This window comes from Andrena cerasifolii, chromosome 10 (genome assembly GCF_050908995.1).
Source record: "Andrena cerasifolii isolate SP2316 chromosome 10, iyAndCera1_principal, whole genome shotgun sequence".
Classification (NCBI taxonomy): Eukaryota; Metazoa; Arthropoda; class Insecta; order Hymenoptera; family Andrenidae; genus Andrena; species Andrena cerasifolii.
The window spans coordinates 7,175,005-7,189,114 of NC_135127.1; the positions used below are offsets into that span (position 1 = coordinate 7,175,005).

Below are 14,110 nucleotides of genomic sequence, written 5' to 3' on the forward strand. Positions count from 1 at the left end.
GTGGTTATACAGCTACGCTTTGGGTGAATGATAGTATTATACAGGGGTGGATTTGTATTTAGGCTAGGGCGGCAAATTTTCGGCGAAGGCAATTGGAAAAAGTGTGAACATAGAGACTTGGGACAACTTTGAACACTAATGCATGCTCTACGCGTAAGTAAAGAAATAATTTTCGACCTCATAGTATCAGCAAAAAAAATTCGTCTAGTTTTGAGCGTCTCAGGGTGGCGTAAGCACTTAAGCTTTTTTCAACCACCACATTTTCTATCAAACGATAATTAGAATACGCCAGACGAAGTATACTGAAATATTTCAGAAGCATCCTGTACACAAGCCACTGGGAACTTCGCCTGCACATGAGGAAGTGAAAGCTAACAGGCTATAAACGAAGGAATTTATCCCGACTTCCCGAGTACGCGAAGATTTCCAATTACACATGACGCTTAATATCCAGTTTACTAAGAAAAAAAATCTCAAAAAATCCTCGAGTATTCGAAACGAGCAACGAGTCACGCATCTTCGCCTCTCTCTCTCTTACATGCGTCGGATCTACGGAAGGAGATCCTCGATCCTCGAGACGTTATCTCGATTTCAGCCAGCCGACGTCGTTCTGCGAACAAATTTCGTACGAATTATCGTTGCAAGAATCCTGCAAGCTGCATTTTAATCGACCTCGAAGAAAGCCACCTCGCAAACGGTAAAATCTCCGCGACACGATGAAATTCGCAGAAAATTTGCTCGCATTTCACATAAGGATACACAACCGAGACGTCAGCTGTTATTCACGATGGAATCGTTTCCGGAGGGGTTTGGATGATTGGTCGTATATGCTCTGGTTGGCCGAAACAACTGTTGGTCGCGATTTTGGTAGACAATTTAATAAAAAAAAAATTTTAAAAACAGTGCTAAAGAAACGGGTATCGAAACTGAGCTTAAAAAAAAATATATAAAAAAAAGTCCGAGAAAACGAAATTTTGTCGTAGCCAACGGTTCGTATAAAAAAAATATGGGAGAAGTGTCGTTTAACGGGACTACAAAGGAGCGGATGGTGCTTACCAAAGACGGGCAGGAGCCTGGGTCAAGTTGGTTGGATGGATACATCTTCTCTCTCTCTCTCCCTTTCTCTACATCTCTCTGTACGAGTCTCTCCACTCTTGGTACGTTTATATATGCACGTGTGTACACGCAACATATGTATGTATACGTATACATGGTATGTACGATTGCTACACATATAAAGCTTGCTTGTACGCCGCGCGAAGAACGCCGCGACCGATGGATCGCAGCTAGGCGTAGCGGAGACACGCGGGAGAAGAGCACGCTTTGCGCGATGGGGATCGCGGAACGTTGCCCTTGTCCCCGTCGTAAAAAAAAAACAGAAGCTCCACCAAAAGATGTCTCGCACCACGCGAGCATGGTGGCTCTTCGTCGGTTCGGTCGAATCGGTACACTGTTTACTCGCGACGCGTTTGCCGTGGACGCTCATTTCAGACTGGGTACAGACCAAATGGATTGCGAGATGAAAAGTCTGGGGATTGTTAGTACTTTTATTAATGTACGGGCTAACAGAAACGTTAATCGGTTGTTTCGTGGCTCTCGGGCCAGAGCCCGGGGGGTAGTTGAGGCCAGAAAGTGCAACGATTCGTGCGATACAGATATGGAGATGCAATTTAGGTTTCTAGATCTCTTCCCCTCGGTTAATAAATATTCCAACGTCGAGCGACTGGGACGCTGAATTTTGCACGAAGCCATTATTCACTCGATACCGAGGGGGCAATCCGAAGCTGGGATGTCGAAACAAAAATGCGACGCTATCTCCCAGTATCCTCCCAGGTTAGGGTGTTTCAATTTTCCGAAGTTGCTATTTTCGTGTAACTTTGCTCGTCCCCTTGGTCATATTCGTCTAAGTGATCTGTATGCCAAATTTTGGGCAAATTTAATAATATTTAGGGGTTGCGCAGTTGTGTCACTAGGACAGACCTGGGGCGGTAGTAACACTTTGACTTTGGAATACAAATGTCATTGTTTATCACATATTTAAAATTGGTGTTAATATTGATTATATGTTTTGAGATATTAGCGTGTTACATTCACCCCCGTTACCACCGCCCCGGTCTACGCTACTTATTTCCGCTTTTTCGGGTTTTAAAAATGTGGGTAAAATAATAAGGTACAGAATTGTTATAGGCGCGAACAATAATAATAATAAAATGTAAATTGATCTAAGTCCAAGTCTTCTTTGTAGTTTCTTTTTTAAGAACTTGAGAATAAAAATAATTATCATCGAAAATCGTGTTTCCTTAGCCTACTACAGATTATTTAGCGTACAATGTGCGCAACCCCTAAATATTACTCAATCTTCCTAAAGTTTGCCAGATACTTATTCTTTTCATATTAATAGGAACCAGGACACGAGCAAACGAAAAATGTAATATTTCAATTTTAACCCTATACGAAACACCCAATTCCAGGCCCTCGAAAAGTTGCAATATCGCCGCGTTCTCACCCCTTTCCCGAATCATCGTGCTTATCGATTTGGTCTGAATCCTGCGTAACGTTCTACTTCCGTCGAGCGGTACGCTGACTGAGCCCCACTTCTAAAAGGAGGTAGCAACAATAAAATGCAGCGCGCCAGAAACGTGGTCGCGCAATGTACTGCAGAGTTAGTCCTCCAGGGGCTCTGGATCGACGGCGCCTGTACAAACAACAGGCGCGTGCAAAGCCGTATGGCGCCTGCAGGTAGGAGAGCACGGGCGCCCGTGCTCGTCCCTTTCCGAGCGTTTCAAGCGCGACAGAAGAGTGCGTTGCGGGACCCCGTTCGCAGGAAGGCCGAGAGACAGTTTGCTTTTTCTCATATTTTTTTTTCTTTTTTTTTTCGTATTGTATTAAACACGCCTAGCTTTATTTAACAAGGTGATACAGGGTAGCTAATGCCTGGTAAGCACACAAGCTCTGCGACATCGTTTATAGAGACCAATATACAGTTGAAGACTAATTAACCTACAAAAAAGATGCTGCGTGTATACTCATTGAATCCTGATCGATCTCCCCCGTTCCCTCTCGCGCCAAGAAATTCGTAACCCCTTCTAATCCTATCCTTTTGATTCGAAAATAAAAGATTCATTATTGTCTCGAGACGAGAAAAACCAAAATGTTAGGGAGCGAGGCTACGGAGACACGTGGGGCTACGTAACGTGGGAGCGCGCGATGAAGGGTGGTTTCGCTCCACGAGAGCGCGATCGCGTTCACGGTTCCTGCGGGATGGGATTGACGATCGATAATTCGCGACCGCCTCACCACGTGCAACGCGACTCGCGACAATTACTGCTTCTTCTTTTTCCCCTTGATTCTTTATTTCTCTGAGTACAAAAACGATCGCCGACTGATCCGCGATCGCGCCGATTTCGTCTAGACCGACGGTAAACGCCCCCCGTTCGTAATGTCTACGCTCGACTCGATCTCGCTAACGTATGCAACGCACTTCCTCGCTACGAACTAGAAATTTGAGCACACAAACATCGATCTGGGATCTCCTGTCTCGTTCGTTCGCGAACGAACGGCTCGATGTTGCACCGCCATTCCCTCACCGAGTCTTTCCCTCCTTTCTCTCGGTTCTATTTCGATCGTGGATGATTCACGGAAACACCGTTCTTCCCGCAATTTTTATTCTCGTCGGTGGAAACGAGGAGGAAGAGGAAAAGACGATCGATGGCAGTGCGGGATGCGATTTCAACGAGCCCTTTGAAAAACACGACCCTTTGCGTCTTCCGTGGCATTTTCCTCGTGTACATTACGTGTACGTGTACGTGTGTGTGTGTGCCTGGAAAGTGTATAGGGCGGGGGGTTTACGTATCTAAAATGTTAAAGAGTAACCGCTAATTATCTGTACTCGCTGGAGAGAAAACGTTACTTTCTTTTTTTTGTTTTTCTCTTGCTCTATTCCCCGTACAATTATATGTCGAGCGTGTTTTTCACTGATGAATGATTACGTTCTGTTTATTGTATATAATTATTATATCGTTACAATAAAACGACCACTATTGTAAATTGATTGATTACCTCGTAATTCGAATATATATATATTCACTGACGACATTCAATGAAGCTACCTCTCGTCATCGAGGTATACGATATAAGCTCTCTGATTATATTTCTCATTCGTCTGTCTCACTGTCTCTTTCTCTCTTTCTCTATCTGTTCCTGTCGGTGGTAGACCGTATCATTTCCGGAGGAAGTCCACCGTCGTTTTAAAGCACGTCACATGATTACGACACGGTTTCTCATCTAAACACGCCGCTTCGCGTTCGCTTTGTCTCTCACACGCACATACACACGCGCACGCACTCTCTCGCTCGCTCACTTTCCCTCGTATAAAGAGTAAACACATAATCGAAAAAAAGAAAAGAAACAATATTATAATTATCTCATACACACCCTGGAACCTTGGTTTCTCTAACTTTCTCGTCCGTTCAATCGTGCCGTCATTATATCCTCTCTCGATTCAAGTGGTCGGCTACTATAATATAACTACAAGAAAAAATTACATCGGAATCCCTAATGCTAGTAAGAAGAGCTTCTGCTTCAAACATTAATCCAATCAATAATTCATCGTAAATTATATATATATATATATATATATACACATATACATATATATGTATATATATATAAAAGGCTGCCTTGCGACGGTGCACAAGCAGTTGCGTCCTCCGAGTCGTCGAAAAGAACCAACCGCACGTGACTCAAAGGCGACGCATCTAATCTTAACGCGGTATCGTACGACACTAAAGGCTTAAAAAAAAAAAGAAAGGCAAATATTAAAAAGGTGAAAGAAAACGAGGAGATCGTGACTGGACTCACGTACCCCTTTCAAGCGACACGTACTCTTCGCATCCGATTGATGGAGAGACGGAGTTAGCAATAGACTCGGAGGACGTGTGGCGCTAGTGTGATTGGTCCGAAGACTTAGCGTCGGATCTCGCCGGCTCCCCCGGAGTGTCATCGGAACGGAGGAAAAATGCAATAGAACTCGAGAACGAGAAACCACCGCGAAGGCGCGCGATCTTGATTGGGAAACTCGGAAAGAATGAAAATGGAATTCAACTCGCCGTGCCGCGATCGGCCAAGATTTATTTAATCCGCGCGCGCGTCTTACCCCGCGTGGTTGTCATCGTTTCAAGACGAAGGAGAAGAAAAGAAGACGACGAAGTAAAGTAACCGGGGTTCGTTTCGAGAAAATAAAGTGGAAAGAAATCGTGGTCCGATCCTCAGCCAAGTCTTGATCCGGACCCGCGCTACCCTGGCGTCCGTACGCACTTTTCTCCGATGTAAATTTCGTGTTCCGTGTGTGTGTGGTGATGGTGGTGGTGGTGATGGGTAATGCGTGTCGAATGTGGTGTCGTAATGATCTCCCTGTCGCGTTTCTCCGTCGTCGTGGTGGTCGGTTGTCCATTGGCTCAGTACGGGTTGTACTTGGTGCGCTCGGATTTGAATTTGCCGCTGTCGGTGGGCCCAGGTGCGCCTGGGCTACGTAGCCTCGGCGTGAACTTGTGCGACCGGTGCACGCCGGTTGTCTGGACCGGGAGCGCGGATGCAGCCGCGCCAGCAGCACCACCTAGCAATTCCGTGAGTCCGCCGAGGGCGGTGAGGCTAGATAGGGCGTTGAGGGCGCCTGGCTTGCTTAGCAGCTGAGCCAAGGGAATGGCGCTGGCCAAGGGAGAGGCAGTGGTAGTGGTGGTAGAGGGAGAAGCACTGGCCCCGGATGCCCCGGGAGTGGTACCGCTGCCAGGGGTTTGGGTATTTTGGGCCTCTAGGTTAGCTTTCTGCAGTTCAACACTGGGGAAAAGACACAAAATGTAAAAAGGTGAGGGTGGGAACGTTCCTCTCGTAAAACGGTATTATGTGCGCGAGTTTTTTGTTTTCTCTTTTATTCTCTTTGGTCTCGCGTGTACCAATGTGAGCGACGCTACCGCTTGAAAGCTTGGGGGTCTGCTAGGTGGAAGGTGTAGTGAGTATACTTTTCTTCAGATCTCTCGCGATATCCTTTTCATCTGGCGATTCGGAATTAATGATTCTGCGGGATACAAGCTTCGCACTCTATTGTACAGTTCTTTTTTTTTCTCTTTGGGGGTAGATGAGTGGTAGTGGTCGGTAAGCAGCTGTATCGATGGTAATTAGATGCGGTGGATGGGTGAATTAGTTTCAAGCTTTCAGATGGAATGGAGGAAATGTTGTCCCCAGATTCTCTCGCGAAATAAAGTCACCGCGGTGTGTTACTGACGAAGTATGGGGCAGGTTGTATCCGTAATTAGTGACGGTTCTTCTTTGAAAGATACCAATGACAATCGACGGGTCTTTATATACAGAAAGATTGCGAGCTGGAAGTGTACTCGGTGGTGTTCTCCTTCGGACAGAGAACCTTGCAACGGAAAACGATCTAGAATATATTTGTCAGCGAAAGTCAGACGAATACTACAGGAGAAAAACGAGGCCAAAATAGTAATTGTTCGACCTCCTATCCCACCGAGTTACTATGGGACACATTAGACAAGGATATCAGAAGCCGGTGTTCGATGTAAAAACGTGATAAACCAACGAGAGTGCCGAAACTATATAAGGCTGTACTAAAAAAAAGGAAGCTGGATATCCCGACAAAAAGGACATTTCACAAAAAAACAAGTACCTACTCACATCAAGCAAACTTTACGTAATGCGCACTACTGTCATATTCTTCTGTGTCTCCGCGTACAAATGAAAGAAAACCACGCGGCAATAAAATTGAAGGGTATCCTCACTAACGCGTGCACCCAAACCTTCCAGCGGTAGTGTACGTGTGTTGTACGCGTGTATACATGAGCAGAGATCGCAGAAACAGAATCGGTGGCGCAGAGAGTGAACGGAAATGAAAGAAAGAGATGTGGCTAGTAGAGAGAAATCATAACAGCTTGCTAGAAGAAGAGTTATCGATTAACAGAGAGAAAATGCAGCGCGAAAAAGACGTGGGCGGCGGGGGAGTGAATAGAGAGAGAATAAAAAAAAAAAGTAGAAAAGAAAATGAGAACGAAAGAAAATCGAGTCGCAAGGTTTAAAAGGCTTCAGAGAGTTATGGCACAGGTGGGTGCTCTATGGAGCGTGGTACTCTCGCGTACACCGGCTACGTGGTTCATGGGGGGGTGATGGCGAGGGTGGAGTTTGTTTCGCGGTCGGAACGCGTTTCGTCGGGTTTCAGAAGCCACCCACTTGGAAGAGGACGCGACTAACGATCGAACCAGATGGACGGCCACGCTTCGTTCGTCTTCCAGGTGGCCTGCGACACCAGACAAATCGCGTCTCGACGCGGAGGACGCGCTTGAAAGGAGGCGCCGTCGAAATGGACGTGTATTCGGTGCCAGCCACCGATCGACCAACTAGCTACTAACATCCGGAGGCCCGCGATCCTCGGTGAAATACAGAAGATGATGGAGGATCCCTCGCGAATACAGTGTCCATTTCTCTGGCACAGCAGAGCCATGGTCCGTTGCGTGACGCGCGATGATCAGACGCAAGGAAGGATCGGGAGAACTCTATCCACCCAGACGGGGTGTGCGACGATTCTACGACGGCGCGGACAAAAGCTGCTGTTTTCTTTTATTTTTTTTCTTTGCAAGTGGTATCGTATCGCGGATACGGTGTGCGAAGCGACCGAGGGGTACCCCGTGGTAACGTATCATGGCTCTGCGCGACTGTAGTCACTGAAAAGCGGAAATCAAACTGAACGAGGCGCAGGACGTGCACTCTGCCAACGGCGATAATCAGTCAAGTCTGTCGCCGATTTGGCAAATCGTGGCCACCGCCCGCGTTCAACCGGGCCCCGGCTGAGGGATCGACTCGATAATTGGCTCGTACATCACACGCGGCTAGACAGCAACCGGAACGGTGCGACAGGCAGAGTGCAGTTCTTGGCCGTCGGGGAGTGGCGATGGTGGGGGATTATACACGGTAATGTAACAATCACGGCGACGACGACCAAGTTATGAGCAGGCACAAGAAGTAATAATATCTGGGTGGGGGGTGTGGGGGGGTGGATGATGAATATTCTGTCGCTATTAAATGCAGTAGTATAAAATATGAGTGACAACAATCTGGAATAAAATATAATGGATTATAATTATAACGTGGGGGGGGATAGCAGTGTTTGGAGGTATTCGACCCGCGTATCCGAGCGGCTGAAATACTTTGGAACATCCGTTTGGTCGTGCTAGTCGAGAGTTAGGGGTGGCTTTCAGTGAATACTTCTTTTCTTTTTTTTTTTTTAAGGTTTGCTGCGATATCGGGACGCGTTGAATCTTCTCGAATCTCGTCAACGACTACGTTAGTATCGTTCCAGCCATTCAAGTGTCGCCGTTTCGTGAGGAAGGTATATATTAGTCCCATAGCACGATTTAGGAGGGCAGAGTTCTGCACACGCGAACATTTATAGTATGCGACGATGTCAATCAGCGAGGAAATGTAAAAGTCAAAATGCAAGGGAGCCCTTGGCGAAGGTGGGGTCTCTGTCATTTGTAATTTGTTTGGTCAAGTGCTTTTGCATTAATTGGCCTAGGAAGGTCTGATGGAATTCTAACGATATTGAGCTCAAGACAATCTGAACATCTACTTCCCTTCGAATTCTAATCCCGCCAGGAGAAATATTAAAAAAAAAAAATTGAAATGAGTGAAGAAAGGAGAAGGAGCACCAGCGAACCTTCGCCAAAAGCGTCCCCGTCGAAAAGAAACGTTGGATCGTTGGAAAGAAAGAACCGAGTCGAGGTGGAGGAACTTTTGTGATGCACTTGCGCGCGCGGGGGACTCATCGAGGATCATTAATCGCAATCAAACGGGGTAGACAATTGCTAGAATCGTTCGGACTACTGCACGGTGTCGTTTCTGTCTGGTATATATATTTTGTCTTTTTTTTTTTTTGCTTGAAAGGACAGCCAGCGACAATGGGGGAAAACAGATGTTGAGCGGAGATGTGTCTGCAGGATACTCAGGGTACTGGGCCTGGAAAGCAGGACCTGGAAACAAAGGATTAAGAATCCTCTTCCGTCCTGGTAGATGTCTTCCGTCGACTCCACGTAGACACGCTGATCCCTCCACGTTGCTGCGACGTCTTCCCGTGGCTATGTGACCTTACAACTACGGATATCTCACCTGCTTCTCGCTCTAGACCGAGGTGGCGTTACGATACTCTGGTGCCGTGCGCACGTACACGAGAGAGCGCACAGCGAGGGAGAATTATTCTCTTCGGCTGTGGCTCCGTGCGTGCCTAGTTCTCTATACAGTATCGCCACCTTTTTCGTGATACACTTTGCTCGCGTCGACGCGCCGGGGTGGACGACACGCTTCTACCAGTGTCCGTCGCGACGCTAAATAGAGGAACGGCGAGGTGTTGCCTATTTAAATCTCTTATAGTTACAGGATTGCATGTAACGCACAAGGACCGAGGTACCCGAGTACTTAACTGGCGGTACGTTTCAAGGGGGGGGACCGAGAAACTTGGGGATCGTGAACCGGCGCGTCGACGCCGCAGCCAACAGTAACAAACATGATGGGAGGTGCTCGCGATGACGGCAATTCGACTAATTCCCCTTAGTCTCACTGATCACCTTCAAGACACCGAGGCTAAGAAAGGTCGATATTACGGGAGGAACGAGTAACACAAAACAGACGAGTCGTTGATAAGGGGGGGTATTTTGGTGGTGGTTGTTCGTCGAGGATCATCAACGTGTAAAACTCTACAACCGGCGACATATACAGCCCGAGGTGGTGCGGCGATCGATCGCCGTAGATGAGAAAGAAAGAAATAAGAAATAGATACAGGGGGGGTATTGGTGGGTGGTAAATGTGGCCGCGATCTACCGTAAAACGTAGCCGGGACGAGTTCGACTTGTTTCGATGGGGGTTCGGGGGATGGTACAAATAGTTTTTTTCTTTTATATTCCTTTTTCTTTTCTTCAAACGGAACAGAAATGTGATCGAGAAGGAACCTTGGACAGCTCTCCGGAGGCGTTGGGACCCCTTCAGCGCTGGCGCTCAATCGCTCAACGTGTACCCTGTGTGCGGGAAACGCTTCGGTGTTATTCATTGAGCATAGCCCCCGAACGCCTCGTGGGCGTTCTCCGCACACGCGCTCATCGAGCGCATATATGGGTTCGTAGCGCTGAAAGGGTTTGAGACGTTAGGTCCAACGTTCCTCGCAGACCCTTGGGTTCGTTCGATCACGGTGCAACCACGAGCGAGGCGTCGCTCTGGTCCCCCGGTACTCACCTCATGTTGATGAGATATTGTGCCAATGCCACGGCGTCCGGGTTCCCGGTTATGGTGATCGTACGATCGGTGGCTCCGCCCTCCCTCTCCTCGCAGTTGCTGATCCTGATCATGGCGCCGGAGATCTGGCGGATCTCGGCGATCTTGGTGCCACCCTTGCCGATGATGCAGCCGATCAGCTCGTTCGGCACTGTCATCTCGTGTGTCTGATTGTTCGCCGCTGGCTGCTGTCTATTCGTATTGCTGGTGCGTAACTGGCTACCAGCGAGTGCTGCTAATGCTGCGAACGGAATATGTTCGCAGATTATAAAACACTTAAGTCCATCGTGGCACTTGAGACAATGTTATGAACTTGCGCGAGTTAGGACACTGGACTAAACTTGGCCAACGGATTTTAGCATTTCACTGACCAATTGGACTAGGACACTTTCAGCGTAAAGTGGAGGGTTGGAAATACATTTTGCGTAGGTTGTACATCGTATTTTATAGTTACAAAATCATATAGGATTACTGTGGACAGGTGTTGCGGTGGTCTTTTATCGTGTTATGAAATAATCCTTGGAAAAATGGCACCCTTTGATTAGTTCTGCTATTCTCTATGTAGCTTTCTCTGGAAGATGGAGTAATTGGGATGGGTACAGTTACAGTTTATTATATTATCGATTTGATTAGCTTCTAGCACGTGTGGACATTCCAATTAGCTGCTTTAGGTGGTAAGAGGTATAACATGATGAAACCAGAAGAGCTGAAGTCCAGACGTGATCTTACCTGCTGGGTTGAGCCCACCGGTGTTGGCAGGTGTGGCAAGGCCTCCAAGGCCCAGAGCCGCGAGCCCAGCCAATGGATTGCTACCGAGCTTGCCCATCTGTAACAACGTCGAAGAAATCCATCGCTCAGCAACAGAAACAGGAGGAGCGCGGGGAGGGAAGAAAGAACACGAGCCACTGCTCAGAATCGTTAGAGTGCTTCAGGGGTATACGAAGACACCGAGATAAACGATATCTAAAAGGAACGTATTAATAATCTGCCTGCTTTCCTCGCGCGTCTCACATTCGAGGATCGTTGATTAAAAAGGTGTCGCTCAAAACGATCAAAACAAAAGTGTAAAACGAAGAAGAAGATGAAACGTAAGGTACGAATAATCGCCACCATCGCTGGGATGGTGCGAGTAACAAGATTCAACGAATATATCTCTAGGCTCATCCTTCGTCGATGATCCTCGTCGATCGCCTTGGATTCTACGGTCGTGTCGGCACGCGCGTCTAACTTTCTGTAACGTCTGTTCCCACAGTCTCCGCTGCGATCTCGACCAGCAGGATGTCCCGACTTCCTGGGACCAATCCAAAACATTCGTTCCACGACGAGCAGTCGGACGCGAAAACCGTTGACGTCGCCAATCACACGGACTATAAAGCTCTTCCCAGAGCACATGCTGCGCGGGATTGACAACCAAAGAGAACGGTGAAATCATCGGGAAATAGTAACGGAAAAGTGGTGTCCCAAGTGGAACCAAACGTAAACACCAACACAGGGAACATTGAAAAAGTCGAGCGGGTACCGATGAAAAGTTTCCCTCGAGCTAGTCCGCCGATCGAGTCTGAACGATTCGTTCGGGGAAAATATACAAGGTGTTTCGGAGACACGCGGGAGAAAATTTAAGGGGTGATTGTACCTGAACAAATAAGTGGAAAATATAGGATTCGATTTCTTAATATTGCGCTTCGTTCTCGAGACGTTTTATTTTGAATTTTAGCCGAGTGGGTGTGCACCGAAGTACAGTATTAAATTAGCTAAACAGCTAAAATTGAAAATACTTCGGTGCACGCGTAGTCGGCTAAAATTCAAAGGGAATTTTCTGGAATACGAAGCGCGCAATCAAAAAATATTATTCTATAATTTCGACTTATTTTTCCATGTAAAATCATCTCTTTCTTTCTCCCACGTGTAGCCGAACACCCTATATATAAATCGAATCGACTAATTGTAAGTTGCTACTGGAAAAAAAGCTGATTCAATGCGAGGCAACAAAGGAGATCCTTTCCGTGGCAAGAATCCGAATTACCTGCCGCAATGATCGACCATTGCTTAGAGTCACAGAAAACGGAACTCTCGAAATTTTATAAGTGACAACTGAGAGATCACAGAAGAAAGTATCAATATCTGTCGATCGTTTTTCTCTCTATTGCTATGGAATTTGGCAGGACCGAGTCCACTCGACGGTGTGTATAGCAATGTACAGCTTTGCAGACCGGGGAGTCGTTTCGCGTTATCGTGGGACCGGTAGACGAGGTGTCCAGGACGTTATGAGCGGGACAGAGAACACGATTCAGGGTCCATCTCCAATTCCTTTGCCAAACGCTGTTGTTTTGAGCCGAGAACCTATCGGTAAAGTGGAACGTCGAGGAGCAAGGGCAACAGAGAGATAAAGGAGAGAAGAGAGCACGCGACAGCCATGCATCTACGTATCTCCACGACATTGAAAAAGACAACTTTTCTCTTTCTCTTTTTACGATAGTTCGACTTCTCGAGCATGCTTCGATGGCGTCCAATTAACTCGCCCTCTCTCGGAATACTTTTCTCTTGCCCCCCTCCCCCCCTTCCCACTCCTTTGGTTTATGCAACTGGTTATGCATTTTTCATCCGAATCAACGACAGAAATGAATTTCAACGTCGATCGCCCGTTTCACCGTCGGCGAATTAGAATTTTTCTCGTTAACCCGGCGACCGGGCGAATAAAACGAGCAGAGCTGAATGAAACGGGGCTGACCCGCTTTCCATTTGCGCGCCTTTTATATACTAATTACGAGGAATATCGTGCCGCTTGAAACTATCCGGGTGGTCGATGAATTCTCGGATGGAGCTTGAAACTATCGGGGTGGTCGACGAGGTAGGATGGAACTTGAAACTTGAAGAGCGCTCGCGGAACTTGGCGAACTTGCGGGGAATTCCGGGGCCGATATCAATACAGCCCCTGTTTCCGTTTAAGCGATTCACGACGGAGCGTTAATACTTCGCGGAAGTGCATTGGGAAATGATCGATGTTGTTTTGAATAGGAATTATTTTCGGTAATCATTTAATTTCGTGCTCGGTGTAATCGGAAGATTGGACAGTTAAATGATTTCATATTTTGGTAACTCTGCTACGGAGAGTTTAAATGAATACATTCGTCATTTTAGAATTATTTTTTTAAATAAGAAACTTCTTTGTGTGTAGAGTTCTTATGGGCAGAAGACACTTTGGAATCTTTTTTGTGAGTGTAGATGATAGAATAAGTTGACGATGTTAAAATGAATTGCTAATTTTGTATATGTTTACAAAGTTGCCTTAATACGACAAAGTGTACTAAGTGTAGTATTAAAATAATATAGTTGTTGAAGTCTATGGGGCTAGGAGACGATGGACAAGTGGATTGAAATGGAGTAAGGAGAATAGGCACGTGTGTGGTCAGACACCCTGCAAGTTGCATACTTGTGGAATTATTTCCCTGTAAGTTTTTACATGTCTGTTATTTTATCAATTGTTTCGATTAGGGGTGGGTTCGAGGGTGATTTTTAAATTCTCGAAACTCGAAACCGAAACTTTGTAAGGCTTCGAAACTATAAACTGAAACTTCGTAAGGCTTCCAAACTCTCGAAACTTAAAGTGCTGTTTCTGTTTTGTACATAAGTGGAACATCTTGGTTCAAGAACTGAACTCAACAAAAATTTTGCACAAACCTCTATTGACCATAATTAAAGTAAATATCAGCAAAACTATAACAATATACAAATTCTCGGGGCAGAATGGCTTCTATCTCAATAATTATGCATTGATGTTATATAA

The 14,110-nt window shown here is 46.5% G+C and overlaps 1 protein-coding gene across 13 annotated transcripts in view; it reads right to left on the minus strand.

The window, feature by feature from the left end:
• Positions 1 to 14,110, minus strand: part of Mub (poly(rC)-binding protein mub) — a 231,255-nt gene that overhangs the window by 15,823 nt on the left and 201,322 nt on the right. For 9 of the 13 annotated variants that reach the window (XM_076821227.1, XM_076821230.1, XM_076821231.1 and 6 more), the window contains 3 exons: positions 11,056 to 11,152; positions 10,288 to 10,567; positions 1,057 to 5,835 (listed from right to left, as the gene is read on the minus strand). In XM_076821227.1, coding sequence (XP_076677342.1) covers positions 5,457 to 5,835; positions 10,288 to 10,567; positions 11,056 to 11,152 — 756 coding nt within the window. In that variant the 3' untranslated portion in view covers positions 1,057 to 5,456. Of the gene's footprint in view, positions 1 to 1,056; positions 5,836 to 8,920; positions 10,181 to 10,287; positions 10,568 to 11,055; positions 11,153 to 14,110 lie in introns of those variants that run through there. The other 4 variants (XM_076821232.1, XM_076821237.1, XM_076821239.1 and 1 more) reach the window with 3 other exon arrangements.